The sequence below is a fragment of the Monodon monoceros genome, unplaced genomic scaffold (assembly GCF_005190385.1).
Source record: "Monodon monoceros isolate NGI ecotype Baffin Bay Population unplaced genomic scaffold, NGI_Narwhal_1 Super_Scaffold_2, whole genome shotgun sequence".
Taxonomy (NCBI): domain Eukaryota; kingdom Metazoa; phylum Chordata; class Mammalia; order Artiodactyla; family Monodontidae; genus Monodon; species Monodon monoceros.
The window spans coordinates 15,636,141-15,664,114 of record NW_021703776.1 but is presented as its reverse complement, the minus strand read 5'-3'; the positions used below and the strand labels follow the sequence as shown (position 1 = coordinate 15,664,114).

The 27,974-nt window shown below is 37.8% G+C and overlaps 1 protein-coding gene and 1 non-coding gene across 6 annotated transcripts in view; both read left to right on the top strand.

Annotated features, from left to right (window-relative positions):
* Window positions 1-1,077: 1,077 nt before the first annotated feature.
* BCAP29 (B cell receptor associated protein 29) overlaps window positions 1,078-27,974 on the top strand; it is a 43,442-nt gene continuing 16,545 nt past the window's right edge. The window contains exons 1-8 of one of the 5 annotated variants that reach the window (XM_029233538.1): window positions 1,084-1,152; window positions 1,608-1,714; window positions 4,892-4,992; window positions 10,904-11,054; window positions 12,175-12,310; window positions 17,002-17,110; window positions 18,018-18,227; window positions 20,717-21,862. In XM_029233538.1, the coding sequence (XP_029089371.1) occupies window positions 1,623-1,714; window positions 4,892-4,992; window positions 10,904-11,054; window positions 12,175-12,310; window positions 17,002-17,110; window positions 18,018-18,227; window positions 20,717-20,847 (930 nt within the window). In that variant the 5' untranslated portion in view covers window positions 1,084-1,152; window positions 1,608-1,622 and the 3' untranslated portion in view covers window positions 20,848-21,862. Of the gene's footprint in view, window positions 1,158-1,607; window positions 1,715-4,891; window positions 4,993-10,903; window positions 11,055-12,174; window positions 12,311-17,001; window positions 17,111-18,017; window positions 18,228-20,716; window positions 21,863-27,974 lie in introns of those variants that run through there. The other 4 variants (XM_029233539.1, XM_029233540.1, XM_029233542.1 and 1 more) reach the window with 4 other exon arrangements.
* LOC114902147 lies at window positions 20,813-20,942 on the top strand. The gene has a single exon (XR_003795379.1). It is a non-coding gene; the product is annotated as a small nucleolar RNA U109 (small nucleolar RNA).

Sequence of the window (27,974 nt, the reverse complement as noted above, 5' to 3'; positions counted from 1 at the left end):
AGGTACATTCTGTGCTTTCATTTTTCAATTAACGGATCTTTAAAGATAACTGGCTTTTTCATTAAATATGAGTAGTATATTAGCAAATAGGGAGCTATAGTCAAAACTTAGTGATTTTTACGTTTGTAAATTAACTCTGTTACACCAGTGTTCTGAGGACAGCAGCATTATTAAAGTAAGGTGCACAGCCGTTCAAGGAACCAGTGTAGAAAAGCAAGGAGTTCTAAACGCCTTTGATTTTTTTTTTAAGTTCCTTATGGTTAATTTATGTTGTCTTTTTTTCTTTTCTATGTAATCAAGTATACTTGTGGTAAGAGAAAGCACTGATTTAAATGTGTTTTTATATTCAGTAACCACCTCTTGTTTTCACCATTTGTTTAATCTTCCCAAAATAATCATCTCCAGGAGAATACTTTTATGTGCATTTCTGATACATTGTTAATATTGGGGGGAAAATCTTTAAAATTTTGAGTGTTTTCACGCAATTTGAAAACGTGGAAAAGAGTAATTGAAAGAATATACCCATACCCACGTTGTTCTCCTTTCCAGTCAGTCCCCAAACATCACCCAAAAGTGTACTGCCTCTTCCCAGCGCATGGACGAGAGTAGAAAACGTCACACGAAGTGTATGTTGGACGCTACCTATCCTCCTATATTCCCCGAACAAAATGCGGCACAACCAGCTTGTTCTGGACAACGAAACTGTGTCTACGGTAAAATACAAACCAGGAAAGGAGTGTTTTAACCACGTTCACTGAGTGTGCAGCACCCTATCTAACCCTTCCGCCCCGGCGCCACTCCTCGCCGCGGACTCCAGCAAGCCCTTTCAGAACGTCGGTTAAGCTCACCCCTCCCACGCAAGCCACACTTCATTAGAAATGTTAAGTCCGCTCCCCAGAAGAAGTTGCACTTGGGAACCCAAGCAGCAGATCTGACCCTCTAATCCACCACCAATTAGAAAACAATTATTGCTAATCATCTTGTTCGCACGCCTGCCACGTCGCCTGGGACCGGCCCCCGAGACCGGAATTGGGAGATGGAGCCTGCGGGGCTGCGGGTGGGGGCGGGGCGCGCTCCCCTCCGCCCGCCGCGGCGTGTGACGTCCCACGCGTCGGCGGCCGCGGAGCAGCGCGGGGAGCCAGGCGGCCTCAGGTGGGGTAAGGCCGGGCGGGACGTCTGGGGGCCTCGGGCCCCGAGGCGGCGTGGAGCGCGGGGTCGCACCGCACTCGCCGCGGTGGGACCGCGGGGTGGGCTCTGCTCCGCGGCGCGTTCGCTGGGCGGGAGGTCCCCCGGGCGCGGACGTTAGTAGAGGCTGGCGTTAGGCTACTGACGCCGTGGGAAAGCACTTCCGCGGTGCCGCTCAGGCCTCCTGGCCAGTTCTGCAAGGCTCGCTGGGGAGGTGCAGACGCCGGCCTCCGGGCCCACCCTCGACCCGCTCCCTCCCCTCCCCCAACTTCCCGCCCCGGGTCTCTGCCGGGCGCTTCCCGTTGAGGGGAAAGTCTGATCCCATAAACCTTCTGGCCTGAAACCTCGCGCGCCGGGGGCCTTTCCTTAAACTGAATTTTCTTGGAAAGGCGGTAAGGTGAAATAAATGTTTCTCTATTTAGGTGTGAAGAAAAAAAATGACACTTCAATGGGCGGCAGTTGCAACTTTTCTTTACGCTGAAATAGGACTCATTTTAATCTTCTGTCTACCTTTTATTCCTCCTCAGAGGTAGGAAACCTCCCAAGCGTTACAATAATAAATATATGATGAGCTCTTTAGACGGTTTAGTGTGTTAACGGAAAAAGTTTTCTTAAGATTAAAAAGGTTTCAGTGCTGTTTATATAAAAGGCACTGTTCAGAAATAAACTCACAAACCAATTAGATATATGATGACCATATTAAAATATCACATTACATAAAACTTTTTATTATATGTACAAATAACTTTTCCACCTCTCTTCTATAGGAAGGGCCTCGTCTTTTCTGTTCTTTTGATTGCAGATGTAATAAAGCAATGGTCATACTTTTGTCACCTGTCTTGTCGTTAGCTTTCACCTTCGTTTTATTGCCCTGAATTACAGCAGTGAACTTAAATAAAAGTAAATGCATAAGTGCTGTTTACAGCACAGCATGATGCAGAAATGTTTCAGTGAGGCAGTGGAATGACCATTTGGAAACTTAAGCCAATAAATGATTCTTAGTTTTGGCCTTACATAATTCATTAGTGTTCATTTAATGGCAATTTTACCACTTTATCCTCACACAGAATTAATATATATTAAACGTACTAAATATGAAAAGTATCAGAACCATATATTAGCATTAGTTCCTTAGTAAAGCACCTTCGAAGGTCTTTCAGTACTATTTCGATCGAAGCCTTGGCTCACTTTACCCCTGTAATAACCCACTTATTAGGAGTTCAGTTTTACCTCGGGACTGGGTAGTGTGAATGATAAAATACACCTGCATAAAAATGTTGCAAGACATTTGTTCACATAAAAGAAAATAAATGAGACCTAGAGATAACCCACTGAAATTTAGTAAGATTCCTCTACTGGAAGAGACTTAAGAAAGTTTTTATCTTGACTCAGGGTCCGGTAGTCTTCTGTTTTTGTCTATCAGCTGTAGCATCACTATTTTCTTTCTTACAGAAAGAAAAATTGAATTGTTATGTAGGAAGCGACCTTTGAGATGATTTTATTCAACCCATTCATTCTATGGGAAAGTGGCCTGACTGAGGTCATCTAGCTGATCTGTGGCAAATTCTGGACTAGAATCTGCCTTTCAGTCTAGTGCTTTTTCTCTTCCATCACCCTATCTCTTATCCTGTTGATTTTGTTTCAAATCCTTACTAATACCCTGTTAAGCTTTTTGGTAATACTTGCAACAGTAGAATCCTATATTCAAGAGAAAGATGTTATTTATAAACATCTGAATTATAGATAAGGCTTAAGAATTTGCAAAAAAATTTTCTTTGTCAGTTGATCTCTTCTCCATCAAAATCGTGCATAAATTATGGATTCTTTTCCTGCCAAATATAATTTTTTCCTATCCTGATCAAGTATCTGTTAGATTTGTGTATATGTACATACATTATATAAATATATCCTCATGGACAAATATACTTAAGAAAAATATGTTATATATGCGCACAGATAATTTACAATATGTCCTTAACGTGTGTATCCACGTCGTTTTTTACCTTTCATACGTGTAATCACCATAGTCTTCAAGGAAAAGTCTTCAGTCTTCATTTAATTTGGCTGTCCACTTTTTTCTCACATACCCACTGGTTAAAGACACATCTCAGAGATCAGACTGCCTGGGTTTATATCCCAACTCTGCAAGTTACTGTGTGCCCTTGGGCAATTTATTTACCATCTCTGGCCAGTTTCCTCATCTGTAAAATGGAGGTAATACTAGTATCCACCTCATATGGTGGTTGTGGAGATTAAATGAGCTAAAACATGTACAAGTGCTTAGAAGGGAAGTATGGTAAGGACTCTATATAGTAGCTGTTATTAGCTTTACCTTGAATGGAGCCTTATTATAAACTGCTCATTGTTCCGTGTAGGGGGTCTCTTTTGTGTTCCCTTTTATACTGTCAATTTACTTGAAATGTGAATTTACATTTGGACCTAGATCAAGGTATTGCCACTTATGTTCTCTTTCTTAAAATACAAATCTTTGTAATGTAAAATTTGAATAGCATCCTTGGATGGAAGCATAGAGGCAAAAGAAACTGCATTGTATCAATCTCTGTCTCCCCCAAACTTAAGGTTATTAGAGTTGTTTTCAAAACATAATAAAGTAAGACCTTTTTTTTTAAGTTGTAAGAATTTGAAATTTACTTAAGCGCTTATTACCGTTGTATGTCTCCTCTGGACTCAGTTAATGTGTTACTCATTTAAAATGCCCTTGTGCAAAGTTTGTTACCCTTTCAGTTGTGTGATGGATTACTTTGTCACTCTTTGCCATTTATAATCCATGCTTTCTTACCTCTGTGTCTTTGCTTATACTGTTCATTCCATCTAGACTATTTCATTTTTTCTTAATTTCACTTTCTCAGATATTGATCTGGGTGGTAATTACATAGGTATATACACACATAGAAGTCCATCAAGCTATACATATATTAAATATATATACACATATATAAATTTATATATATTTTTGTTTGTTTGTTTTTTGGCCACGCTGCGCTGCTTGTGGGATCTTAGTTCCCCAACCAGGGATTGAACCCAGGCCCTCAGCAGTGAAAGCTCAGAGTCCGAACCACTGAACCGCCAGGGAATTCCCTTTCACGCTACATATTTAAGATTTTTGCTCTTTACTGTGTATGTGTAATACCTCAATGATTTTTTAAATTTCCTTATGGTAAAAGTAGAGAAACTTTTTTACTTGGAGTAGATGTTGAAAGCACATGTATTTTTTTTCATTATTAAAATAAATAGTGCAGAGTCGGACCTCTTACCCCTGAAATGTCGTTAATTGTTAGAACAATAGATCTTTGTTATTTCTGAGTTACTGTCCTGATTATATATATTATGATATAAAGTGATAACTTCTATCAGCAATTTAATATTTTACTATAAGAATTCCTTTTTAAGGTTTTGATCATGTACATTTGCTTTAAAAGTTATTTTTACTTTAGAATATTTAAGTCACCAGACAGAAGATAATCAAATGTCAGATTATTATTAAATTTGAAAGAGGTTGTTCTTTATTTCATGAGACATTCTTATTGGTAAGAATTGGTAATTCTCTGGTATGACATAAAAAATTAAATTTCTTTAATTCTTTTCACTCGCTGCACAATTACCAAAATGTTAATTCAGTATTTAGAAAGTATCTCAAAATGTCCCTTTGATTTTTTACACCTGATGTAATTATATTGCTTTACAGATGGCAGAAGATTTTTTCATTTAGCGTCTGGGGTAAAATTGCAACTTTCTGGAACAAGGCTTTCCTTACTATTATAGTCCTATTGATTGTTCTGTTTCTAGGTAAGTATTAGATTCCTCCTTTGACGAAGCTTAACTCTAGTTTTTATATTATTATTAATGCATTCATTGATTTTTAATTAATTAAGTTGGTGTTGCCATTAGTATAGAGTTGACTTTATGTTACATAGTATATTGACAGTGTATGGAGTAGATAATTGATACATTGATAAAGAGTTGATAGATATTACTGTTATATACGCACAGGCATAAATTGCAGCAGAGTGCAGTGCTTCTTAATCTCTTTCCTGTTGTTTTAAGATTTCAATGCAGTGATGCATAGCCTAGTTTTCAGAATTACCAGTTATACAGTCATTTGTTATTTTGGTGTCCTAGGCACCCAGGGGCTTAGCTCTTAGGGAGGCAAATAGAGGAGTAGAATCACTAGGACCTCAAAAAGAGTTTTAGATGCAGGCTGTGAATCTTGATTGGATCCTGGTCGAAAAACAACAACAGCACAGATATTTAGGGACTACTGCGAAAATTTGAACATGGACTGGTTGTTAGATAATCCTAGGGAATTTCTGTTAACTTTAGTTGTGATAACAATGTTATTATTATAAAGCAGAAGGCAGCAACCTACAGCCTGCAGACCAAATGCCTATTTTTGTAAATAAAGTTTTATTAGAATATAACCATGCCCATTTATTTAGGTACTGTCTATGCATGAACAACTGCAGAGTGGAGTAGTTGAAACAAACGGTGTGGCCTAAAACATTCACTGTTTGCCTTTAGAGAAAAAGTTTCTCTAAAAATTTCACACCTGTGACATAGGAGTATGTCCTTATGCTTAGGAGTTGCATGCTGAAATATTTAGAAGTGTCATGATAGTTACAACTTACTTTCAAATGGTTAAAAGAAAACAAGTAAAGCAAATGCGGCAAAATGTTAATTGTTGAATCTAGATAGTGGAATATGGATGTTTATTGTACTAGTTTTTCAGCATGTTTGAAATTTTCATGATAACAAGTACCTTAGAAATTAGAAATCAGAAGTAGACTTTTTTTTGTTTGAAGTGGAAAAGAATAGCTTTATTGCTTTGCCAGGCAAAGAGGGCCACAGTGCGCTAATGCCCTCAAAACTGTGTGTCCTGACCTGGATTGGGTAGTAAGGAGTTTTATAGTAGTGGTTCAAAGAGGGCATGATCAGCTCGTGGACATTCTTCTGACTGGTTGGTGGTGAGGTAATTGGGTGTCAGCATCATCAGCGTTCTGGTTCCAACCGGTCTGGGGTCTATGTGCTTGTGGGCAGCATGCAATTAGCTTCTTCCACTTGGTTGGGGTTTCAGTATCTCAAAAACGTGCAGATTTTTCCATCATTTCCCCTTTTGATTGTAGGTCTTTCAGTAGGAATCACTGATGAGCAGAATATCTGTCTCTTGATGCCAGGGTGATTCAGCTTCTTGCTGTGGGTGCAGATCATGTCCCTTGGTGGTAGACCTCCTTTATATTTGCCCAGATCTGCTGGTGGAGGTATTGTGACGTCCAGACAAGACTTTTCTCTAAAAGTAGACCTTTAAGGTTCTTATCAAACTGGAAATTCCATGAATCGAAATAGTTACCATGTTTTTTAGAAGGAGTAGCTGAGCTCAGAGAGATTAAGTGACTTGTCTGAGATCACCCAGCTACTTCTTGGCACTTCAGTTTTTGATACCCATTGCAGAGTGTATTTTCCCTCAGAATTCCCTCTGAGTTGTGTTGTGGGTTAGGTAGGTTTTACAGGGGCCATAACCACCACGTATGCCACTGTCTTATGAGAAAATGTTTTCTCACATTCCATATTACCAACCTCTGGGGTGGAATCCTCTTTATAAACCAGGATTAACTGGTGTGAGAAGGTATGAGTAGGTAATTGTATCAGGGTATGAATGGGTTTATGCCTCATTTCAAAATGTATTTGTCTCATGGTAAGTTATTAATGTTACTGATTGAATCTCCAGCCGTAGAAGAAATAACACCAAGCGAGTAAAAAGCAATAAGGAAAACAGGTACCAACTTTGCCACCAGCTAACTAAATGACCTTTGGAATGGCATTTCATCTCTCAGAGTTTGGTTTATCCATTTGCAAAATAAAGGGAGAGAGGAAATAATCCCTGCAGCTCTTGCTAGCTCTAGAAGTGTATTGTGACCTTCCAACTCTAAAATTATCACAAGAATTTCTACTGAAAACTGCCACATATCCATATAAGGAAGGGGAACTTTAGCCAAGCTTCTTTTGGTTACATATATCAGAAATGAACTTCAGCTCACTTGAGCAAGAAAGGGGAATTTAAAGTAAAATACGGGGTTGTTCCACAGCAGCCCAGGGAAGGAAGGAAGCCAAACTCCTAGGAACTGAAGTGTCCTTTTCGTGTCCCTGCATTTCTCACTGGGTCTACTTCACATCTCTACATACTCTGATACTCTATTCCCACGTCAGAAAATAGGTACCATACAGCTGCCAAGTTTTGTCAATCCAGCGATATGCAAGGATTAATTAGCCATTTCTTTTTTTTTTTTTTTTTTTTTTTTTTTTTGTCTGTGCTGCACAGCAAGGCATGTGGGATCTTAGTTCCCCTACCAGGGATGGAACCCACACCCCCTGCATTGGAAGTGCAGAGTCTTAACCACTGGACCGCCAGGGAAATCCCTAACTAGCCATTTCTGAATCCCAATTCCAATTCTAAGGGAAAAAATCTGATCAGCTAGCACCAGGTATCCAATCCTCATCTGAGAAGCTATGGCCAGGGGCAGGGTCACAGAGCAGAATCATGACTGCTGGCTGGAGCCTACATCTGTGGGCAGAGGGAGTAATTAATTCCCAGAGAATAGGAACATCATGGATGGTTAATGCAGGAGCTTTAACCATGGATGGTAAAGACAGGCAGATAGGGACTTATCCGTGAAGCCTCAGTGTTTCCATCTCAGAACAGGGGGATAACACGTACTTCACTGAAGTGTCGGAAGGATAAAATGCAGTTACATAGGTAAAGTACATAGTCCGGTGTTCTCGTCCACTAGAACAACACTGGTGTAAGTAATGTAAACCCAGTAGGTTTGAATTACTCAAGCTTAATTCATCTTTTATTTTGGAATTTTTTTTCTTGTTGGTCTAATAAGGTAATTATTACAAGGTGTTAACATTCCTAGAGCCAATACTAACTGAAAAGTGTGTGTGCATCTGTGTGTGTTTTAGCACGTTGGAATAGGCAGAAAGGAAGTAGGAAACCCAGGAGAATATGTTTAGTGTCAGCACAAATGCATCTTGGGAATTTGAAAGCATCCACAAGTGATCCAAAAAAAGACTATCTCTGTGTGCCTTATAGAAAATTGACTTTGTCACACCCTCCCCTTATTGTTGCCCCCATCCCACTTTTCATACATGTTCTCTTCGTTATTATGCAAGCAATTCATTCTACAAATGGGTTTTTATGACTATTTACATTTATTCTTTGATAGTGCTTAATCTTTAGCATTTCTGCATAATGGATCCAGGAGTATTATTCCTGTTTAATTGCCAATGAGTAATGATCTTCACAGTATTATGAATTATTTTTATGAGTTATGTTTGCTTTATTTTTGTTTTGTAGTGATTGGCATGCTCTTACTATATTGAGGCAATCTGAGAAATAACTAAGCCATGAAAAAGAATGAAATCTTGCCAGTTGTGTCAACATGAATGGACCTTGGGGCATTATGCTATGTGAAATAACTCAGACAGAGAAAGACAAATACTGTATGAACTCACTCATATGTGGAATCTTTAAAAAAATAAAATCAAGCTCATAGACGCAGAGAACAGATTGGTGGTTGCCAGGGGTGGGTGGTGGGCAAAATGGGTAAAGGGAGTCAAAAGATACAAGCTTCCAGTTATAAAATAAATAAGTCATGGAGACGTAATGTACAGCATGGTGACTATGGTTAGTAATACTATATTGCATATTTGAAAATTGCTAAGAGAAAAGAAAAAAAATTCTGTAACTATGTATGATGATGGATGTTAACTAGACTTGTGGTATTTTACAATATATACAAACATCGAATCTTTTTTTTTAATTAGCAAATTAGGAATAGAAGGAAACTTCATCATTCTGATGAAGAACATGTACAAAAACCTAGAGCTAGCATCATCCTTAGTCAGATGTTGAAATTTAGCCCCATAAGACTGGGAACAAAGCAAGGATATTCACTTTCACTGTTTTTATTCAATTAAGTAATAGATTTTCTTTTTTTTTTTTAATAGTGTTTATTTTTACTTGTTGATAGTTTGCTTTATTTATTTATTTATGGCTGTGTTGGGTCTTCGTTTCCATGCGAGGGCTTTCTCTAGTTGTGGCAAGTGGGGGCCACTCTTCATCGCGGTGCGCGGGTCTCTCACTATCGCGGCCTCTCTTGTTGCGGAGCGCAGGCTCCTGATGCGCAGGCTCAGTAATTGTGGCTCACGGGCCCAGTTGCTCCACGGCATGTGGGATCTTCCCAGACCAGGGCTCGAACCCGTGTCCCCTGCATTGGCAGGCAGATTCTCAACCACTGAGCCACCAGGGAAGCCCAAGTAATAGATTTTCTAACCAGGATAATAATGTCAAGAAAAACTAGAAAGCATAAAGATTGCAATTTAAAAAGTAAAACAGTCATTTGCAGATGACATGATTGTTTATTTAGAAAATCCTAAAGTATCTACGAGAAAGTTACTGTGTCAAAGAAATATAGTGGCATCAAAAAATACAAGGTCAATATACAGAAATGAAGTGTCTTTCTATGCTATAATCAATAATTCAAAAATGAAATTTTTGAAAATTCCTTTTATAAATATACCAAGAAACCTAAAAGCCTTACAAAAAAAACTTTATAAAAAGATGTACAAGATCACAACGCTGAAAGCTACAGAAACATTGCTGGAAGGAATTAAAGAAAATGGAAAATAAAAATATCAATTGGAAAACTCACTATCATTGCAATGAAATAGCACTTCATACCCACTAGGATGGTTATAATCAAAAAGACAGAAAATAACAAGTGTTGATGAAGATGTGGAGAAATTGGAACCATCATACTCTGCTTGTTGGAATGTAAACTGGTACAGCTGCTTTGGAAGACAGTTTGGCAGTTCCTCAAAAAGTTAAACATAGAGTTACCATATGATCCAGCAATTCCACTCCTAGGTATATACCAAGAGAAATGAAAACTTTTGTCAGTACAAGAACTTGTACATGAATGTTCATGGCAGCATTATTCTTAATAGCCAAAAAGTGGAGAAAATCCAAATCATCTCATGAATGGATAAACCAAATGTGGTGTATCTGTACAATGGAATATTTTTCAGTCATAAAAACTAACAAAGTGGACTTCCCTGGTGGCACAGTGGTTAAGAATCCACCTGCCAGCGCAGGGGACACGGGTTCGAGCCCTGGCCTGGGAAGATCCCACATGCCGCAGAACAACTAAGCCCGTGAGCCACAACTACTGAGCCCGCGTGCCACAACACTGAAGCCCACTGCCTAGAGCCCATGCTCCGCAACAAAAGAAGCCACCGCAATGAGAAGCCTGTGCACCGCAACAAAGAGTAGCCCTCGCTCACCACAACTAGACAAAGCCTGTGCGCAGCAACAAAGACACAACACAGCCAAAAAAAAAAGTAAAGGATAATAGTTTGCCATGTAGGTAGAGATTAGACAGTGCAGTGATGGTAAGTCCTAGATGACTAATAAAAAAGCAAAATACTGTTAACATTCAAAGTTTACCAGTATCCACTTACAGAGCATCTGTTTCGAGCATGGTACCCTCCCATGTATTGTAGAGGAAAGACAAAAAGAGAGCCCCTAGCTAAAGTCCGCTATCTAACAGTTAGGTCAGTTGTGCTAAAACTGCTTCCCGTTTTAATAATAACCTTATATTCTTAAAAGCGAAAAGTAATATTCCCTCTTTTTCTCTGATAGATGCTGTGAGAGAAGTAAGAAAATATTCCTCAACTCATGCCATTGAAAGCAGCTCAGCCAGCAGACCTGCTGCCTATGAACATACACAGATGAAACTTTTTAGGTCTCAAAGAAATCTTTACATTACTGGATTTTCATTATTTTTCTGGCTGTAAGTTTTTTAAAAAGCACAATTTAAAAACGTGATTTGTGTTTCTCTTTCTCATTTTTTCTACCTATACTGTAGTTTTTTTTTTTTTCTGTACTATTTAGCATACTAACGTCTTTATGAAAGAACTCAGATGACAGATCCAAATAACAAATAGTAATTGTGGCTTGTAGGTTCTATAGGCCCATAACGCCCTGCATGATCTGGCGCCTGCTGCTCTGACGTGTACACCACGTTCCAACCACACTGCCCTTCGCTGCTCATTCATTCATCCATTCTTGCAACAAATATTTATTGAGTTCCTGTTTTGTACCCAGCTCCTTCCTGCTTCAGGATCTTCCCACCAGCTTTCCCTTCTGCCAGAATACTCTTTCCTTCCCTCTCTCCCTGGCTAATTTCTACTTTAGCCCCTTTCTCAGGAAAGCTGAGACCTCTGACCATCATTCCCCCAAAGTAGGAAGGTCTTCTGTTGTACACTCCCATAGAATGTGTAATGTATATACTTTTCTTTCAAGTGTCATTCGTGATTGTAATTAAATACTGTTTTAATTCTTCCCTTCCCAAGTAGAACCTAAACTCTGAGAGCAGGGCCTCTGTCTTGTTTCCTGCTATGTCCCCAGTGCCTGGCACAGTGTTTAACACTTAGCAGTTCCTGAGGAAATATCTGCTGAATGAATAAATGAAGATAACGATTACTACTACTAACAAAGGAAGTTACCTATAAGTAGAAGTGAATGAGCAGTTTTTAGGTTTGGCCAGCCTCACAAAATGCTCTTTAAATTTTTTGCTGAGGGGGAAAAACTCTTACTGGCCCTGCCACACTGTCTGGAATTCTGTTTCTTCTCATCCTGGCCAAAGGCCTCTACAGAGAAAATAAGTAAATTAATAAGTAGCACTGAACCTGCATTCCAAATGCTAATCTTCTAACGAAGATTCCAAAGAAATGAGACACAGGCTTGTTTTGACTGGAAGACTTGAATTAAAAATATATCTTCCTTCCGTAAACATCACCTCCCTCCACCACACCCACACCTGAAGGGGAGTCACTGGATAATTATTACTTAAAGTCACAGTTCCTGGTGATTAGTTGCACACTACTCTGACATTTTTTTCATTTTCTTAGAGTGTTGAGACGTCTGGTTACCCTTATTACTCAGCTGGCAAAAGAGCTGTCAAACAAAGGAGTACTTAAAGTTCAAGCAGAAAATACTAACCAGGCTGCCAAAAAATTCATGGAAGAGAATGAAAGACTAAAACGGGTATTTAAATTTTCTTCTTGAAAACTGGTGTAAGTGTTATTGGTATTCCCAAGGGGCGGTTTATTATTTTTCAGCATCAGAAAGAGCATTTTCATAATATATAAGCAGAAAATGACCATAAATAACAATATTCTACAAAATTATTGTTTCAGAAGTATTTTATTATCTTTAAATTTGTGTGTTCTCACAGTTTCCCTCCATAGTAGATTAATGCCATTGGACCTACTTCCTATGATCCAAGGAGAAAACAGTATTCTGGGAATATGAATTTTAATTCCTTCATTACCATTAATTTTACTTTATAACCTAAAGCAAGTTTTAATAAGTCTCTATTATGTTTCCATTTCCCTTTCAGTTGAATTCCTGTTGGTTTTTTTGGTGTGGTTTTTTTTGTTGTTGTTGTTTTCTTTAAAAAACGAAAATAGTTGATATAGATTGATGACTGCATATAATATTTTCAATTTCTAATTTGGTTATGCTGTTGATAATTCTTCTTTGAGAACCCTATGCTGTCTTTCCCTGGCTACTCAGGGAGAGTGTAAATGAGATACTGATGTTTTTCATGTTAAGTAAAAAGAAGAACGAATGGAAAAATGGAAGATACAAAATCACTTCGGGTATTTTTTTTCTTAGGTTTAAAATTTAGGAGTCAGATCTCATAGCTTGAGTGTTTTCAGTTCATTTTAAGCCCCATAAGTTTTCCTGATTCTGCTTCTTAGAAAAAAATAATCAGTGGAACCTTCAGAAGTGAAACAACTTTTCTTGAAGAAAGAATTCCTAGCATAATGCAATAAGATTATCTCCCTATTATAAATTAATGAATTACAGTCAATTATATATTACATCAAATTATATTTATGTAAAAAGTATTGTGATCCTAAATTCTAAAGCCCAGCCTCTTACAGAAAGAACTATAAGCGTCACCTTTCATCAATGCTAAATGAGTTAGCTGTTACATAGTACAATATAAATCTTTCTAAAACCTATGAAATAAGTCAAACTCATTGCAAAAAAAATTTTTTGATACTACAGTGTCATGGTTACCTATTCAGAAACCCATGTTTTACTTATGACGTCTACCTTATTTTTACTACAAAAACAGGATTCAAAAATGTTTCTTTGGGTAGATTATAACCAGCATCTTTTAAGGAAACTTTTAGAGAATAAGCACCGGTTTATATTTTTACTTCATTTTGTTCTGTTTTGAAAAAGCATTGATCCATAGATGCCATGTAACTTTCCCGTTGTCATAAATATAGGTCTGGGAAATCAAGCTGTCAGTATTTCTGTATTCAGAAACAAGCAATATACGTCACTGTAGTGTTTCAGCAGCACAGTCAGCCTTATTTTGTACCTTAATATTATTTGCTTCATTTTCTATCCTTTGATCTCATTTCATAATGGTAAAAACAAAACAAAACCCTCAAGGCTTTTATTAATATATGGTGGCTAAACTCAAAAGCACACAGCCAGTATTTGTAGACTTACCATGTACCGATCTTGATTTACCATGCCTATCATGTTAAAGTAGTGAGTTGTAACTACTAATAGAACACTGCTTTTTTCCTCTTATTCTTGAACTCCAAGAAAATGGAAAGTGTTGTAGTTTTGGTACTATGATTTTTCTCATATATACCATAATTAATGTACTTAAATTAGTTTTGTCCTTCAGAAAAAGCACGTTCCTCAAAGCATTTCTTTTGGGATTGTTTTCAGAACCAGTTACTAACTTGCAAGGAAATTTACCGATTCTTTGATCTGCCACAGTGTCTCCCTTTTTTTGTTCTCCTCTCCTTTGGTTCCATGCTATCCTGGTTCCCTGCTTCTGCATATCTGTGGCCCAGTCAGTGGCCCTAGATCATAAGTGCATAGATATACTGGGCTAAAGCGAGTACACAGTGGGGAGAAAGTCTGCAAGCTGGATAAAAATACTGTCAGTGCCCAAAGCGTAACTGATTAACCATAGGTCAGAATGTCAAAGATGACTTCTACTTCAAGATACTTCATGTAGGTTTTGAAATACCAGCTGAGGAAGGATAAAATTGCTAAAACACCTCTTCGTTCTCTATCAGAGATACATTATCTAATGGAAAGTGCATTACCCTGAAGTCCAAAAGACTTGGGTGCCAGTCCCAAATCTACCAGTAATTAGCCTTGTGACCTGGGGCAAGTCACCTCATTTATTCTGGGCCTCAAGTTTATAACTAATAGCTAATGTTGTTCACATGCTTCACAGTAAGGTATTAACTCTTTCAATTGTTGCAACAATGCTATGAGGTTGGTGCTGTTAATATTTGCATTATATAGATGAAGAAATGGAGGCACAGAAAGGTTAAGGGACTTGCCCAAGATCATTCCACTAATAAGAGACAGACCTAAGGATTGAATCCAAGCAGGCTGCCTCTAAAATCCACACTCTTAACCACATTGTTCTGTGCCCTTCAATCGTATGCTAACCTATGAAAGGACTTGCAGATGGTGCCTGGGACGCATTTCTGTTACGATATTCAGTTAATGAAATGAAATAATTATGAAAGACCAATTAACTTTTAATTTAACTGCTTTAGTATAACAACAGTGACAGAGCTTTACTTCTTACTTGTTTTCTTCCCAGCCACTTACCGAGGTGGGATAAGGTGGGTGGGACAGTGAACATGTGTATTATTGTAGCTGGTAGCTATTGAATTTCAGATTCCAGGGCTCTTGGTCTTTCTCCAGCATCAAGTTACACAAAATAAAGTTGAACAAGTTGACAGGTGCAGTAATGAAAGCTTATTTACAAGACTGACACCAAATGCAACTTTTCCAAGTCAGTGGCAATAATAATTCAAGCAGACAGGGTAAACATTCCTGTAACTCAGTCGTTCTCTTCCAATTTGGGTAATCACTGGAGGCTGTGTTAACTGAATTCAGTGAAGTAACAGCTAAGATTGTTTTGAACTTGAAATGGTCAACAAGCTTGTAGAGATTTGAAGGGTTTTTTCCCTAGTTCCTGCTCTTAAATATATATATATTTTTTTTTTTTTTTTAATTTTGGAGATAAGAGGCTCCTTCGGTTTTAGTAGGTACTTCAGTCCTTTACCTCCTAAAAAACTTTCTTGGATTTATACAATATATTCGTTCAAGCTTTAATTCCTCCTTCGGATCTGCCTAATCTCTGTTATAACACGGTAGTATTGTATACGATCTTGTGCTGCAGTATCTATGCTCTAGTCTCATCCTTTCCACTAGATTGAAGTTACCTGAGAGCAGAGACCATACTTACATTTTTACTCCTTATAGTACATAGCACTGTAAAATATTTGCATGTACTAGTGGCAGTGCTCAGTAGAACTTTGTTTTGTTTGTTTAATATATCAGCTTACATTAGAAAAGGAATCACCCTGCAGTAGAAATTCTTTACTATGTCAGTCTGTTTTAAATTGTCCTGAGTTAACTTTTCTACCTGACTACGGAAGCTTTCCATATCAAATTGCTGCCTTTTACTTGGTCACATAACTCATGGCAGTATATACATGTTCTGTTTTTCAAACATTAATCTAATTTGCCTTTCTTGGTAACTTAACATCTTACAATTTCTTTTTGATAAGTCGGCGTCTTCATTCTATTAACGATGATTTCCATCCAGACATATAGATTATGAAATTTTTACCCCATGATGTTTTTATTTTAGTCAAATATTTTACTATTCAGATCTTAATTTTTCTTGTCTAGAAGAGATAAGCTACAAACATAAACATTTTAAAAGCCAGAATAGATTTGAAAATAATAAAGAACACTGTAAAGGATTAACCGAATAAAAGTAATTTGGAGACTGTTCAATGAAAATTAGGTAGAATTGTCCAGGTGAAGAGATGGCCCTATTATTCTCCACTTACCCATCTCTATCCTGACACCATTATATTCTTCTCTTATGAATTCGTCTATATAGAACTAGTCTGAGTAGACAGCTCTGCAATTGGAACATAATGGCTTTCCAAGTAGTACTGTCCCCAGAACTATTGTTTTTCCTTAGAGTAACATCACGCAATTAAAGAAAAGACATTGTTTATCTGAATACCTTTGAAAATACAATTTTTTTTTGGCTGCCTTGGGTCTTCGTTGCTGCGCGTGGGCTTTTTTCTAGTTGCAGTGAGCGGGGGCTACTCTTCGTTGCGGTGCACAGACTTCTTGTTGCGGTGGCTTCTTTTGTTGCGGTGCACGGGCTCTAGGCGCGCGGGCTTCAGTAGTTGTGCCACATGGGCCCCAGAGTGCGCAGGCTTCAGTAGTTGTGGCTCGCAGGCTCTAGAGCACAGGCTCAGTAGTTGTGGCACACGGGCTTAGGTGCTCTGCAGCATGTGGGATCTTCCTGGACCAGGGATTGAATCCGGGTCCCCTGCATTGGCAGGCAGATTCTTAACCACTGTGCCACCAGGAAAGTCCCTGAAAATATAATTTTAATTGTAGCCCAACCAGAAACTCTTGTTATTTTCATTTCAGAGATTTCAGTCATAGAAGAAATTTTGTGTGTGTTTGCCAAATATCAAGTTTCTGCTAACAGAAGTTTACATTATAAAAAAGTATAAAATACTGAAAAGGACAAAGAATAAAATAAAGACCAATAATTTAAAATACATTGTTCATCTCTTTTCATGAAAGAATGGCTATTGCAATCTAATGTTACTTCTTTCTATAACTCTCTTTTCTGATAGCTCGTGAAAAACCATGGCAAGGAAGAAGAACACATTTTGGAAGCGGAAAATAAAAAACTAGCAGAAGATAAGGAAAAACTGGAAACTGAATTAAAGAAGGCTTCAGATGGTAACGTTGTATGCATGCACAAAAGTAGGAAAAGTATTGTGATATTTTATGCTGTTACACTTCACTGTTTTTCCTAAAACAAAATCATGGCTAAATGTTCTTCTGGCTAAAATACCAAGAGTGACCTATTTATAAATTCCTGCTCAAATACGGAGATAAAACACTGTTTCAGCCAAGAGAAACATGCTCTGTTATACATACAAACATGTAGGTGTTTCAGATCTGTGTTGTAAATACAGATGTTCCTCCCTTAGCAAAAGAGCTATGTTCCTGAAAAGTTGCTTGTAAACACGTTTGGAAATGAATCACATTTTTCCGTCATAGTATATTGCTTCTTTGAAAGAAGCAATGACGGGGGATTGCTTATTATTATTATTTATCTTATTTATTATTATTTATCTTATTATTATTTATCTTATCTTATTATTTTGGTTATAAGAAAATACGTTGCTGATCTCAAGCCCTAATACTTTCTACCTGCCAGATATAAGGAAAATGTTCCTTGAAAGAGATGGATAGGGATAGAATAAGCCACAGTCTAGGATGCCAGCTGAGAGCTTGAATGTCTCATTCCAAAACACACTGCAATGAGGACTTGGGGTAGGGCGTCCTAACTCCATTTTCCTGAAGGCAGCTATTTCTCCTACATTTTTTGTTTTTTGAAAAATAGCTCTGTTAGTATTTTCTTCTTCTTAGACAAGGAACAAATTATTATTGCCTGTAGCTGCATAGCACAGAAAAGTCCCAAGTCCAGTGTCATCCCAGGAAACTCTGAATAAAAGTTTATGGCTTGACCCCTGAGCAACATTCCTGCATATGACATAGTCCTTGATGTTGTCCAGATACTGGGGAACCTCTCAGTCAGAGTCAAGATAATAACCAATGCATAGACCTTCTCCAATTTCAGATCTCTTCCACTACTTTGTGTTGGGAATAACTTGGAGAACGTTCAGTGACTTAATCAAAGACCTACTTTATGCCATTTGTAAGTTTAGATTTTTTTTTAATAGACCTCAGTATAATAGAAGTTTCTGTACTATAACTTGCTGTTTGATTATCTATGGACATTGTTTGTGTAGAGTTGAGTTCATCAAGATGTATTTGAGCGACTTCCCTGGTGGTGCAGTGGTTAAGAATCCTCCTGCCAGTGCAGGGGACGTGGGTTCTAGCCCTGGTCCAGGAGGATCCCACATGCCACGGAGCAGCTAAGCCCATGTGCCACAACTACTGAGCCTGCTCTCTAGAGCCCGCAAGCCACAACTACTGAAGCTCGCGTGCCAAGAGAAGCCACTGTAACGAGAAGCCTGTGCACCACAACAAAGAGTAGCCCCTGCTCAACACAACTAGAGAAAGCCTGCGTGCAGCAACAAAGACCCAGCACAGCCAAAAATAAATAAATAAACCTATTTAAAAAAAAAAAGTATTTGAATTTGAGATGGAAAGCCTGAAGATAAAAGCTAATTCTGTTTAAAAAAAATCTGTAGGATATTTCATATATGATATAAAATATATAGTTACTTTCCTACTTCTTATTTAAAGTAAAAAAAGAAAAAGAAAATCATTTAGAGGCAGTAAGTTAAATAAGTTACTCTTCTAGACAAGGTGGTAGATGATGTGATAGGTATAGTATAGCTCAAAATTCTAAATCTTCTCATAGTTGGTGTACTGTTGGCTCTTCTGCAATTCCAGACAATTTGGAACATGATCATGAAGTTTTAACATTTGTATGAAAATAAATTTAGTAATCAGACATTTCAAGTGAGAAATAGTGTTCTTTTTTTACCCAACACAAAATATTGGTGCTAATCCTTCTGAAGAATGCAAGGGACTATTTCCAAAATACCTTTAATTAGTTTAAAAAAATTATTTTAAATTTCTGCTTTTTTTCATATTTGCCAAGGATCCTTTCCCTTATGTTGTAAGCAGAGTAGGACAGAAATAAAAAGACAGACAAGAATAGGTTGTGTGCCATGCTACACCTCTCCTAACCCTGGCCAGCTTAGTTTTTTCCTCCCTTTGCCTTTTAAAAATTCCAACTCTGAGATGTTTTGAGCTTTAACCTCACAAGTCTGATATATAACTCTAAACTCGGGGTTATTTTGAGTAATATAAAGAAACTCAATATTTCTTTAACAGACAATTCAGATGTCTGGAGAAAATGAACTCTTTGATAATACAGGCATTTTGTTTATGATCTGATAACAAGAGTTGCCAAGCTTCTGTGTTTGAAGTGTAGACTGCAAAACTGCTTTCAAAGTGAATCAGTGTTGAGGTAAAAGCAGATTTTACCTGTTTGAGTATGTCCTATTTGGTTCCTGCAAGGTGTGTAGTATTTTATGAACACATTTTATTTTAGATAACATTGTTACTGACCTTGAGAAGATCAAAGTTCCATTTCTAAAGGAGGTATAACCCTGGCTATGTTCTCTTGACCTATACCAATCAAATTCATTAAGACAAGAACTAAGAAATAAATTAATAGTACAAGATTTGGATGAATTCAGCAGCACAATGCTTTGTACATAGTACCATTCAAATATATTCATAGATTTCTAAAAATTGAGGGTATTAAGGCTGACAGTGCTTAAGAAATGTTTTAGCAAGTTCTTTTATATTTGAAAACTGAGTAGAAAGGCAGTGTGGTTTGTTTCTTAATAGAGGTAGAGTATTTTCCATATGTATGGTGTTACCCTTAGTGTTTCTTTAATCTAAGTGAAACATTTTCTCCAAATGTATTAGCAGAAGTAAAGCATAAATACAAAATGTCTGTTTAAACTGATTCAATCCAAATTGGAAAAGTGCTATTCTGAAGGCAGGTATTAAGAGCACTCACTCTATCAGTAGTGCCAAAATCTCCATCAGTTTTTAACCACCAGCTTAGATTTTTGACCAGTTAGTAAATTACCTGTGCTTCAGTGCAGTAATATGACCCCAGTGAGCCAAACGAGAGTGTGCATGTCCCCAAGCACCCAATTTACACTCAGGACTAACTTAGTCAGGTGTAAGGACCCGATCTGTCATTTTTAATGATTTGTTTAATGGTAACTCTGATGTCCCAGTGTGTGGAGTAATTGGGAAAGGTCAGTGCCATGAAAAATGAGACCTTAGGCTCTAAAGAATTTACAAAGTTCACAAGCCCTCATAATAAAAGTAGACCTTGTATGTAGTGGAAAACCTTCTGATATCCAAGGAGATTGACTTTTAAAGACTCTTCCAGGAGAGCTTCCCAGTATTTATTCTTAATACTTTCCCAGTATTTATTCTTTTTTTAAATTAATTTCTTAAATTTATTTATTTTATTTACTTATTTTTTATTTTTGGCTGCATTGGGTCATTGTTACTGCACACAGGCTTTCTCTAGTGGCGGCGAGCGGGGGCTACTATTTGTTGCGGTATGCGGGCTTTTCATTACTGTGGCTTCTCTTTGTTGCAGAGCATGGTCTCTAGGTGCGGGGGCTTCAGTAGTTGCAGCACATGGGCTCAGTGGTTGTGGCTCGCGGGCCCTAGAGCGCAGGCTCAGTAGTTGTGGCACATGGGCTTAGTTGCTCTGCGGCATGTGGGATCTTCCCGGACCAGGGCTCAAACCCATGTGCCCTGCATTGGCAGGTGGATTCTTAACCACTGCGAGGAAATACGTACCGTTCAGTCATTGCGTGCATCCAGGCGGTGGTAAAAGTGGATACAGTTTTGAAAGTGATCGAGTTGCCTGTGGACATGTCGCTTCCTCATTCCTTTAGGAGCAATAGTATACCCATAACATGCTACATTGAAAGTTACCAGGGCTGCCATTCTAATAGTAGAGGTTGAGTAGTAGTGTATTTCTCCTACATAAAGGGAAAAGAAAAAGAAGAAAATACAAAAAAATGATTGAGGCAAATTCCTTGACCCTGCCCTTATTCTTTCTTCCTTCCTTCCCTTCCTTTTCTTCCTTCCTTTCTTTTTCTTTCTTTCTGTCAGCAATTTTTTAGGAACTATTCATATAACTTATTCATTGTAAGATCATTTAACATGGAGCATAATTAAAACTGTCCTTAAAAAGCATAACTATTGAGGGACTTCCCTGGCATTCCAGTGGTTAAGACTCTGTGCTTCCAGTGCAGGAGATGCGGGTTCCATCCCTTGTCAGGGAACTAAGATACCACATGTCACACTGCACAGCCAAAAAATAAAAACCATACCTATTGAGGATAAGGCAAATTTTTATTTATTTTTCTTCCAGTTTTATTGAAATATAGTTGACATATGGCACTGTATAAGTTTAAGGTGTGCAGAGTAATAATTTGATTTACATGCATCATGAAGCAATTATCACAATAAGTTTAGTGAACATCCTTCATCTCATACAGATACAGAATTAAAGAACAGAAAATAATTTTTTTTCTTGTAATGAGGATTCTTAGGATTTCCTCTCTTAACAACTTTCATGTATGACATACACCAGTGTTAATTCTATTTATAATGTTGTATATTACATCCCTAGTACTTATCTTATAACTGGAAGTTGGTACCTTTTGACTGCCTTCACCCAATTCTCCCTCCCCCCGCACCTCTGGTAACCACAAATCTGGTCTCTTTTTTATGAGTGTGTTTGTTTTTGAAGTATAATTGACCCTACAACACTATGTTAGTTCCTTTTACACAACATAGCGATTTGCTGTTTCTATACATTTCAAACTGATCACCACGATAAGTCTAGTCAAGTCTAGTTACCATAAGTCACCATACAAAGATATTACATAGATACTGACTGTATTCCCCACACTGTACGTTTCATACCTGTGACTCATTTATTTTGCAACTGGAAATCTGTACTTCTTAATCTCCTCACCTATTTCTTTCTTCCCCTTACCTCCCCTCCCCTCCGGCAAACACCTGTTTGTTCTCTCTCTATATAAAACCCTGTTTATATTTTGTTATGTTTGTTAACTTTTTTTAATTCCACATATAAGTGAAATAATACATATTGCTCTTTCTCTGTCTGACTTACCTCACTTAGCATAACATTGATCCCTTCTAGGTCCATTCATGTTGTCACAAATGGCAAGATTCCATTCTTTTTTATGGCTGATTAATGTTCCGTTGTGTGTGTGTCTGCATGTGTGGGCGTGCATGTGTTTGTGTGTGTATTACATCTTTTTCATCCATTTATCTTTTGATGGGCAGTGAGGTTGCTTCCATGTCTTGGCTATTGTAAATAATGCTTCAGTGAACATAAGGGTGCATGTATCTTACATTCTCTAATTAATGTTTTAGTTTTCTTTGGATAGATACCCAGGAGTGGTATTGCTGGAGATAAAGCAAATTTTAAATGCTATCTAAACAAAGTATATACAAACAGAACAGAAACTGATTGTAAAGGCCCATTCTGTGTTCCTAAGTATTGGCAGCATATAACAGGGACCTTAGATTTGGACCAGGAAATGGAATCTTCTAATCCTATTTAAACTTCTCCTTTGCCAAATAGAAGATTTATATTTTTCCACTCTCAACTAGTTTATTCAACTCTGTTCCTGGATAAATGCTTCTCTGTCACTGTGGCTTACCTTGAAAAGAACTAGCATTCTAGCATTTCCTTTTACAGACCAACTTCACTACCCTTAAAGATGTTCAAGGGTTTTTTAAAAATCATCACCCTCTGATGCCAGTAATAAACAAATCATACTAACATAGGGACCAGGGAGTGAAAATAGTTGAAGTGCTTTACAAGAGAAATTGAAGATCAAGATAAGAGAGAAAATTACAAGGGAATTACTATTCTGTATATCAGTAACCCTAAATTCCTTCTTCTTGAGTTCCTTACAGAGGAACTGTTTGAGCCATCTATCTATCTAAAAATAAATTCTCAAAGTCCAAACTAAGCATATCTTACAGTTGCAAATTCTTGTGGGTGTAAATTCAGCTATCTTTAACTTGCAGTTATAATCAAAGCCACCATCTTATTTTAAATTTTGCAATGCTTTAAAAAATTTGGTAGTTTTAGTCATATCATGTTTTTTGTTTTATGACCTTTTAATGAGTTTCTATGCTTTGAATAAGAAAAAAACATGTATTTTCTCCTCTGTTTACTTATCTGGAAGTTTCTGCTTCTTTACCATCTCCTTCCCTTCCTTTGTTAGCTGAAAAATAAAAGTCCATATTTTAAAAGAATAGCATAGTTTATTTGAAGGATGTGGCAATAGACTATATGTAATTAATAATACATCAGTTATTTAAAGCAAATAAAATATATGACCCACCATTTTAGTCAGGTTTTAGCTCTTAGGTTGTTTTTTCATTTTTTAATGAAAGATATATTGCCATTTATTAGTTTATATTATCTCCACATGCAGTTGATGTTACTGTCAAACCAGAAGAAGGAGGCTTTCTGGCTGTGACTGCTTTCCTGGCACTAATATGTCATGGTGATATTTTCTCCTGCTGTTCCCTATTACATTCCCATTTAGTTGTGATGTTTTTCTTTTTGTGAGCTTCCTATCTGTTTGCAGGCCCTATATAAAATAAACTATTTAAGTGTCATCCAGTGACCAGGAGGAATAGCTACAGGGAAGATAGTAACTGAAGACAGAAATTCAAGGATACCTTTCATAGCATTGACAGTACCAGCAAGCATGACTGATGCTACCTGAGGAAAAGCTTTTATTAGGTCTACAGAGGGGCATTAAAGCGAGAGAAAACAGTCTCTTTCCTGAAGAGCTTTATAACCCAGATGGATGGATCCAACATATATACATAAAGTGACTACAATTTATTTCTTCCCCTGTGTGATACATGAGTTAGTTTACTAAAAAACATGGAGTGGAGAGTGCTAAATGCATACTGAATAACAGAATGTTCCAGGTGATAAGAATATAATCAAGCATAGTTCTCCAAGTATGTTGATGGACATATAGATTGGATCAGCTTGTATCAGGTTTATGTTTACTGCCAAGTGCAGTAACGAAATTAAGCTGGACAACTCTGCTCTAAAAACACTTTTGAAATGGATGGAAAACAATCAGCTAGGAAAATGAGCTGGAAAATTAAAGAAGGAAAAACCTTTTCTTTGTAAAACTAAATCTCATTGCAGCATCCACTGTCTGTATAGCCTTTGTTCTTTCTATAAGCAAAATTGGAAGGGATAAAATGGGGAACTTCTTAAGAGGTTTCTTAAAATTTCCAGTATACTTTGGATCCTCCTCTCCTCTTATGCTCTGATACTTTAATTTATATTTCTTTTCAGTAAATTTATAATCTAAGAGAAAAGTGGTAAGACTTAGAAGTGTGTTTTAGGAGAAGGATCAGAAAACAATGGCCCATGAGCCAAATCTAACCTGCTGCCTTGATTTTAGAAATTAAATTTTATTAGAACAAAGCCATGCTCATTTGTTTACATATTTTCTGTGGCTGTGGAGTTAAGTAAACTGGACAGAGTCTGCATGACATAGAAAGCTGAAAATAAGGGAGTTCCCTGGCAGTCCAGTGGTTAAAACTCCAAGCTTTCACTGCGGAGGGCCCAGGTTCAGTCCCTGGTTGGAGAACTAAGATCCCGCAAGCCGAGTGGTGTGGCCAGAGAATAAAAAGAAAGCTACAAATATTTACAGTCTGGCCCTTTACAGAAGTAGTTTGCTGACCCCTATTAAGGATCTTGAAGTAAGGAAGAACACCTTTTACAGTATAAATAATGGTGTTGAAGAGATTGGTTTCTGCTTAATGTCGTTATAAAATTTGCTGTGCACTTAAGTGCTGGTTGAATGAATGTCGATCAGATAATTTAAGAAATTATATATGCTTATATGTAGTAAAACTAGTTCTTTGTTTACAGTCAAAGTAAACTGGCTCCTTCAATTCTCGTATATGATGGTTTGTAAATTCTTCTAGATTCCACGTGTTGCTTCTGCTTATGCACGAACTTGCTTTGTAAAGCATATCCTTTTCAAAGCAGTTTGTATAAAGCTATACCTACACAGTACTTTGCCTAAAACATACACCCTGATTTTTAAGTGCAAAGCCAGCATATTAATATAATTTGTAATTATTCTTTGCTAAGTCACAGAGCCAAAATTCTTTTCTTAAATACATTACTTAGCAACCCAGCTAAGATTAATGAAGGAAGTCTTCATGCATTTATTGGTGTTTCATTCGGTAATAGCATAAGAGTGGGGCTGATTTTATTTATTAAATTATAAAGCCTGCTCATCAGTTCCTTGGCCCCGAGTCCCAGTAATCCTTATAAGTATTAGCATGCCTTACATCCCTGTCTTTTCTAAAACCCAAAAGCGCTTCACCCATAAACCTCATTCATGGTCATAGTCCCCCAGAGGGTAGGGGCAGGCACCAATATACCTAGCGATAGGTATAGAAATTAAGACACACACACAAAAAATCACTCATTTCCCCTTTGCTCATGTGACAAATAGAGCTATAATTGCTTTCATGCATTAATGTTTAATCTTTAGTATAATTGTTTGGGCAGCTTTCTTTCCATTCCTTCTAAAGCATGTCCCTGCCATTAGTTTGGCTTCTTCACTTTGCCACTAGAGTGGCAACACCACAGATCTGATTATGCTTCTTCACTTCTTAAAACTCTGTATTGGTTCCTGTGACCTTTATAGCTCTTCAGGATGGCACACGTGGTCTTCTGCGATCTGCACCCCAGCGTCATCTCTAGTTTTGCCTGCCCCACCCTTGTCCAGTCTAAATTTTATACCCCTACTCTATTAAATATGGGAGCTTTTCCTCCTAACAGTGGTGTTTCATCACCTTTCCCCTTTGCCCAGGACTGCAGGTCTGTCTGCCTCTACTGCCCTCTTCCTTCACACTCTGCCAGCTTGTGCTCATCCTTCAGCTCCAGCATCGCCGCCTCTCAGGAGCCTCCCTGAAACTCTCTCCCTTCAAGCTGGGTTGAGTGGCTTCCATCTGGACCTCCATAGTTCTGCATGGATACTAACTTAATAGTGTACTCTGTAGAAATTACTTTTCATTTGTTTATCTTTCTTACTAGATTGTAAGTGCTGTGAAGGCAAGGGCCACATCTAAGTCAACTCCTTGTCCCCAGCACATACTTAGTGTTCTAGGCCTGTTATCTAATAGATATGAATAAATCTCACCCCCAAACACTGGTTCATCATAATTAGGCTCTTGCAAACTACTTACCTCCTTCTTCTTCCTCCCCTCTTCCTCCCCCCTCCCCCCTTCCTCCTCTACTTCCCTCCTCTCTCAAGGACCGAGCTCTGGTGATAGTCAGGTATCCATAACTTGGTACCTGCACCCAAGCATCTCAGCATTGCTGAAGGAACTAACTTCTTATTTTAAATAAATGGTCACTGCATTCAGATGGTCCCTCAGCACTGTGACAGTCCTATTGAACTTCTCTAAAATCTTCACTTTTTCACTCTTCAGAACTACTTTAGGTCTTCTCATCTCACTTCTAAATTCTAAATCCACCCTACTTCATTGGGCTCAAAGAATTAATCGAAAAAGTCATCTTCTCACCACCAAAACTACTGTCCTCCCTCAGCTGGCCTCAAACTCTACCTGTCCTTGGGTTACTGTGGATTAAGTTTCAATCCCTGTTCTACTGCTTTGGCTGCCAAGCCCACTATCCTTCTCAAGGATGCTGTTTCTGCAATTACTTCCTCACTTTCTATCACCCTACAGACATCTTCTGGCATCTCCTATCCCAAAACATAAAAACAAAAACTTCCTTTTGTCTCATATTCCTTCACTTACTGCCCCATTTCTCTGCTCTACTTCATAGCAATTTATTTTTTTCCTTTTAACTTTTTATTCAGACATAATAAATTCAAATCACAGGAGAGATGCAAAAATAATACCAAAAAAATGTGCCCTGTACCCAAATGATAACACCTTACACTTGCCTTATCCTTTTCTTTCTCTTCATATTTTCCTCTCACTTATTATTTTTATATTTTCTAAATGGTGATTTTCTAATTCTCTTATTCCTTCTCCATTTATTAGATGCCATTCTATTGTTAAAGGAGAATCTTTCCCTTTTTCCCCCAGTTACTTATTGATTTGCTTGTGTAATATATTCATTGCATTATAATTCATTGTGAGCATTATATTTTAGTGTTCAGATTGTCTCAGATTTGGCCAGTGGAAGTCTTTTCAAGCTGGGTCCCATATCATTTTGTCATGCCCCCATTCTGTAAGCACATACATTCTGGTATAACAAGATAGTCCAAGCTTATCTTGTACTTTTCCTCCTCTAGCCCTTGAATCAACCATTTCTCCAGTGAGCCTTTAGGTAGAGAATGGTATTTAGAAAATAGTATCTAGAGCCTAGGTGTGCTCATTGCTACTGGGGTGTCATTACTTCTAGGTGCCCTTAGCAGACAGAACTGATAGTAGCTTAAATTTTACCACTTTAGAGAAACTTTTCCTGAGTACTCCATCTCATGTGGCTGCATAGTCATTCTTTATCACATCACCCTATTCTAACTTTCTTCATGACACTTGGCACTCACTGTTGGTTGGTTGGTTGCTTTATTGTGCGTCTTCCTCTGACTAGAAAATGAGTATTACGAGAGCTAAGACCCTACCTATCTTTTCATCCTCAACACTTAGCAGAATGCCTGATGCCTAGTTGTCATTCCATACATTGTTGAATGGATAGATGAGTGGATGACTCCCTTGTCTTAGGGCAGTTTCACCTGTGTAACAGCTTCATCTTCTCTAGTCATGAACAGTAGGAATCTTTGGAGGGGCTCTTATGTGTCATGGACTCTCAGTAGTTAGAGACTGAGAAAAACGTTTCCTTCTTCATATTCTTGATGAAAACAGTAAAGATTTCTCATCGCTGTTAAGGAGCTTAATTCTCACAGCCCTTCTGTATTTGTTGTACAAATTGACCCTAATGTAGATT